We start from the raw sequence: 5,915 nt of genomic DNA on the forward strand, positions 1-5,915 counted from the left end.
TCTCTGTCTCATTTTTTTTCAGATCCAGATCAATTCCCGGTGGTTGTTGGTTGGTGGCTGGAGACCATTGATCCCAACTAGCGAACTGCAATACTAGATACTCCCTCCGTACTCAAAAAAATAAAGTCATTTTGGATAAAACTTGGGTCAAACATTAGGAATATAAATAATAAATAACTTTTAAGTTGTTGAGTTTGAAAATGTGAAAGCTATATAAATAGATTTATCTTAAAAAATATTTTCATAAAAATTTACATATATCACTTTTTGATAAATATCTTTATAAAAATAAATAATCAAAATTATGTTTTGTAAATCGTGTCACTGTCCAAAACAACTTTATTTTTTTTAAGTACGGAAGGAGTGCCTGATAAGATGTCATATCTAGACTCGGAGGGCGGAGGTGTCGCCACTATATCAATCCTGGGGAAAAGGAAGCCTAGCTACGTTGCATTGGGTTGATGGAGGCTACTCCTCCAGTGGCAGCACATTCCTCCTCTCCCCCAACGGTCTCTCCTCGGGCATGGCGGCGCCACATCATGGGATCTGCGCCAGCGGTCTCCCTGCTGCCCTTCCACGCTTAAGGCATATCCGGTCAATTTGGAGCTGATCCGATACATTGTAAGTGGCTAGTGTGTGTCCATTCAAACCCATCTTCAAGGCATCACCAACAACCAACGTACTCCTGGGTGATGTAGCCTTAGGCATTGGGCTTGAACCCTTCGGGACTCTCATGTACAATTCCAAATCTAGTGACCTATACAAGTACGTGGTCACAACATCCATCAACTAAACTTTCAACATAAGTTAGTTGCCATAGAGATCAAGTATGTGAACACGACGCCACTTATGACAAGAGAGTAAATTTCACCACAATCAATTTTAGGTATCTACGTGTAACTTTTGTGCCACCATTCTTGCGTTATATTTACCACCTAGCCAAGCTCATTCTTCTTCGAAGGAAGAGCCATTTGCATCGTACAAAGATGACTTTGAGAGGTGTTGATTGAGACCAAAAAAAACCTTTGTTTTACAAAGTGAGTGAAACTCATGTTTGGCACGGTTACAAATGCCTCCGGCTCCTTGCTATAGTGAGTGGAGGAGACGGAGCTGATGAAGTCAAAAATAGTGAAACTTTGCAGGTTCCTAGTTCATTTTGATAGAAGAATATATTTATAGCTCATGAAAATATGTCTATATGCTTCAATAAAATAGACTTGGCTCTATCAAAATGGAAAAGGTATATATAAAAATATAGAAAACTCCAAAAACATTCTAATCGGTATAAACATGTGTTAAAAAATTTGCATGGTAAAAATATGAGATGCCACTAGCATGCATTTGTGCTTATTTCTTATTAACTTTTATTGCAATAAATTTTTAAAACATGTTTAACATTGATTAGTACGTTTTGGAATCTTTCTAGATTTTTGGATATTTTTTTCCATTTTCCTAGAGCAAAATCTATTTTTGGATACTTTCATGGGCTCTTAATATTTTATTTGGATTTGGCATATCCCAATCTATATTAAAATTTTCTTTCAGCGTTTTTAAAAGCTTAGAGATATTTAATGTCATTTAAAAACCTTATCAAGTATTTACTGATTTTTTAACAAAAGAAGATAAAATCCCCTTCAAAACCCCTCCAAACTAGCGAAGGAGATAATTTGAACGGTTTTGAGAGTTCGTGAGGGTAAGATGAAAATCATACAATGACGATAGTTCAGAGAGGTAGAATAGGCCTTTCGCGTAATTGTGCTAGGCCTACGTGACTTTGGCACATACGTTTTTCATGCCAAAGTCCATCAACAAGGCCAGAATCTAGAACTGGGCTGACAATACAATTGTATCCCCCATGCTTGTTGGACTGGATTACGAACTGACCCAGTAGCCCACGTCCTATTATATTTTTCATTTTATAAGTGTACGCGTGCGTCACAAGACCTTGTTTGCTTGTTATCTTTTTCATTTTTCTACTGAAAAAAAAACACTTTGTGATCCTACTATATTCTTTTGACGTTGGAATTTGGAACTGTCGTTGTTGTTCGCAAGCTGAACGACAAACCGCGGAATCGGCTTCTCACGAAAGCGGTGGAATCAAGGCCGGCTGAAGCTGTTTTTTTTTTACGAGCGAAAAATAGATTTTAACTAATAAGCTGATTGATAATTTTAAGTGAACAAAATTTAATACTTATTTTTATCTTTTTCTAACAACAAGATCTAAAAGACAAACCTTTTCTATAAATGAGCTTTCGGAAAAGAGGATATTTAGATTTAGATTATGGCTCTCCTAGCATTTAAAATATGTCTTTCATATATATACTTTATTAGATGTTATAGATATTATGTTGGGTTTGGGTTCCACGGTGCGTCTCGTGTTGCAGTAGACAGCCTAAGAAGACCAGCAGAGAATTGAACGGCACACAGGCAGCGCCGGCCATGGCATCACCAACAAGGAGAGTCGGCACCAGCAACTCGGAAATCCCAGAGTTCCCGGTGGGCCCCGCCGGCCGGCCGGTGCCGGCCGTGGGGCTCGGCACGGCATCGTTCCCGTTCGTGGAGGAAGACGTCAGGGCCGCCGTCCTCGCGGCACTGGAGCTCGGGTACCGCCACCTCGATACCGCTTCGCTCTACCGCTCCGAGCGTGCCGTCGGCGACGCCGTGGCCGAGGCGGCGCGGCACGGGATCGTGGCGTCCAGGGAGGAGGTGTTCGTGACGACTAAGATGTGGTGCTCGCAATCCCACCCGGAGCTCGTGCTACCTTCCCTCAAGGAGAGCTTGCAGTAAGAGTTTTTTTTTTCAAATAGGATTTACTAACGCTCTGCGATTGAAATTTTGGTTCTTGAAAGGACGAGTAACAACAATTTGATCTGGATCTTAGAAACTAAATTCTTCAATTTCAGTCTGTGCCAATTTTGCAGTAGCTGCAAGTACCAAACACATTAAAATCCGTGTCTTTTGGTGGCAAGCAAGATTCTTATCTCTTCATCTGTAGGAACCTTCAAATGGATTATGTTGATTTGTACCTGGTTCATTGGCCGGTGGCTGCAAAGCCCGGAGAGCCACAATTCCCGATTAAAAGGGAGGAAATCATGCCCATGGACCTAAGCGGTGTATGGCGTGCGATGGAGGAATGCCATCGGCTTGGCCTTGCTAGAATGATTGGTGTCAGCAATTTCACAACAAAAAATCTTCAAGAGCTACTGGCCATTGCTGAAATTCCCCCGGCAGTAAATCAGGTCTGTGCAGATCATATGAGTCAGTGATGGCAATGGCAGTAAGCCAGTAACCTTTTCGATTAGTTGTGAGTCTTTGCTTTCAGGTTTTTGTAGTCCTTTTCTTAATGATTGATAAGCATGGTATACTCCACATATAAGTCATAATGGCAGTAAGCCAGTAACCTTCAATTTGGCCCTGTTTGTTTCCGCTTCTCCCAGACACGCTTGGATTATAATCTAAGCGAAGATTTTCTCGCTTCTCGCTTTTCGCTTCTCGTAGTTCAAATCTCTGAAGCGGCTTACCACATAAGCGAGAATCGGTGGAAATAAGCAAAGCGTTTGGCGGGATTCTCGCTTATTTCCACCGATAAGCCGCTTATAAGCGGAAACAAACAGGGCCTTTGTTGCGAGTCTTTGCTTTCAGTCTTTTGTCATCCTTTTCTTGAGGATCGATAAGCATGATATACTCCACGTATAAGGCCCCTTTTGGAACGGTGGACTCATGCATTATTTCTTGTGAAAAAAATGAACTGATTCATATAAAAATCCTATATAATTCATGTGAAATTTCTACGTTCCAAAGAACCATAAAGAAAGAACCAGATATTTTACTATATTTATTTTTCTCGAACATGCAGGATAGCTCTTTTCTTTCATCAAAGAAGAAAGAGTGTCCATATGGATATAATAAGAACATTAGAACTTGAAGGCGTTTTAATATTCATATAAATAGTTATTCAACGAAAAAAGGGGTTTTAGGAAATAATCGTTTCTGAAACAACTTTGTATATGGTATATCCTCAAGTATACCTACACCTTACACTGACATGTGAGATAACCTTGTGCAGGTTGAAATGAATCCAATTTGGCAGCAAAAAAGGTTAACTAAGTTCTGCAAAGATAAGGGTATTCATTTGACTGCCTATTCTCCCCTAGGAGGCCAAAGCATATCTAAGGCCAATCCAGTACTGCAGTCTGAGGTTCTGCAAGAGGTTGCAAAGGCTAGAGGAAAGTCAGTGGCTCAGGTACCAACAATACACCTCAATATGTCTACCTTGAAGTTTAGGGGTTGTTGAAAATTCTCGTAACAATTCAATATCTTAAAGGCCTTTGGTATGTGCAGTTTGTATTCTTCAGAAAGGTTTTTGCAGTTTGCCAAAGAGCATGATGCGCTCAAATTAGTGAACTTGTTTTCAGCCAAGTGTAAAAGCACTAAGTTAGGAACCTTTTGCACAGCATGGAAAAACCATATGATATATGATAAAATATGAGTTAAAAACTGTCATCGTGTCATGTCTTCTAAACTTTTTGTGTGATGTTAACACTTATTGGCATAACAACCTCCCATTCTCCCCTAGATTTCGCTGAGATGGATCTACGAGCAAGGCGCTAGCATGGTTGTCAAGAGTTTCAAAAGGGATAGACTCAAGGAGAACATGGAAATCTTTGATTGGGAACTGACCAACGAAGACCGGCGTAAGATTAGTCAGATATCACAACAGAAGAGGGTCACGGTCTTGGGGATCCTCTGCCCAGATGGTGTCTCCAGCATGGATCTTGCTGAGCTTGATATTGTTGAAATGTAGCAGAATCTCCATCTATCTAGTTGTAGAGACTATAAATTTGGTGACTGGAGTCAGCTTTGATACCGCCATGTTCAATCAAGAATACAGTATTTGCTTTGATACCGCCATCTAGAATCAAGAATAAAAATTAGAGTGTGGTCTCTATACTTGTTATGAGGGATCATTCGGGCCTCAAAGTCTTAAAATGTATTTTTAGGTCCCTGAACTTGTCTTGGTATGTCATAGTCCATAATAAATTTTTAAAATGCTATGTTTAGGTCATGTACTTGTCTCAGGGTGTCATCTACATCCCTAAGAGCAGCTCCAAGAGAGTTTGTAAAATTAGATGGCTAAATCAATGATTTAGCTCTTCTCTAAAATAGAAAACTAATTCCAAAAATAGATAAATCCAAGAGTCTTTCTAAAAATAGATAACTCCATGCTATATTCAGCTAGTAGGGGACTCTGTGGCGTGTCGCCATGCACACGGGATAGACATACTTGTGGGAAAAGGCTCCATGCGCGCGCTGGGGGAGCGGATGGCAAGCTGCGATGGCGTGCTATATTCAGCGAGCGAGGATCCCGAGATAGCATACTTGTTATTTTAGAACGCCGGATAGAAGAGCTGTTGGAGGACTATTGTCGAGGTTATGATACCATGGGTATCTCAAGACACTGATTAGATAGCCGCTCGAGCGGCCCACAGGCCCAACCGGCAGAGGCCCAGCAGCCACGGCTCACCTAAGCTACAAAGGCCCCAGGGCAAGCACCGAGCCGCATAGTCTATCACGACCTCTCCTCCGTCTCGACCCCCGGGAAGGACAAGGAGAGGTCGAGCTTCATCAAGTACGCTCGCCCTGACAGGGACAGACACGCTCCACTCACTCCGCAAGGACTGAGAGGACAGCTATCCCCTCAGTCAGGACAGACGCTATTCCTGCACGACACTACGCGGACAAGACAACACCGCTAGGCAGTAACGATTGGTACGACGTCCCACCGTCCAAACTCCACCCGACAAGACGGGCGTACAGCCCCACCCACTACGAGATGGGGCGCGCGACCCTGATCTTGACTTTCAAGGCCAGCCAAGCCATCAGGGACCTCGACCTCGCAGTCTAGGGTCGAGGCC

General features: G+C 42.1%; 1 protein-coding gene across 1 annotated transcript; it reads left to right on the top strand.

The window, feature by feature from the left end:
* The first annotated feature begins 2,368 nt into the window (after positions 1 to 2,368).
* Positions 2,369 to 4,948, top strand: LOC136490644 (probable NAD(P)H-dependent oxidoreductase 1). Its single transcript, XM_066486854.1, has 4 exons — positions 2,369 to 2,783; positions 2,996 to 3,239; positions 4,067 to 4,243; positions 4,577 to 4,948. Exons 1-4 carry the CDS (start codon positions 2,440 to 2,442, stop codon positions 4,802 to 4,804), a joined length of 993 nt encoding a protein of 330 aa, XP_066342951.1. The 5' UTR covers positions 2,369 to 2,439; the 3' UTR covers positions 4,805 to 4,948.
* Positions 4,949 to 5,915: the final 967 nt, after the last annotated feature.

The sequence above is a fragment of the Miscanthus floridulus genome, chromosome 11 (assembly GCF_019320115.1).
Source record: "Miscanthus floridulus cultivar M001 chromosome 11, ASM1932011v1, whole genome shotgun sequence".
Classification (NCBI taxonomy): Eukaryota; Viridiplantae; Streptophyta; class Magnoliopsida; order Poales; family Poaceae; genus Miscanthus; species Miscanthus floridulus.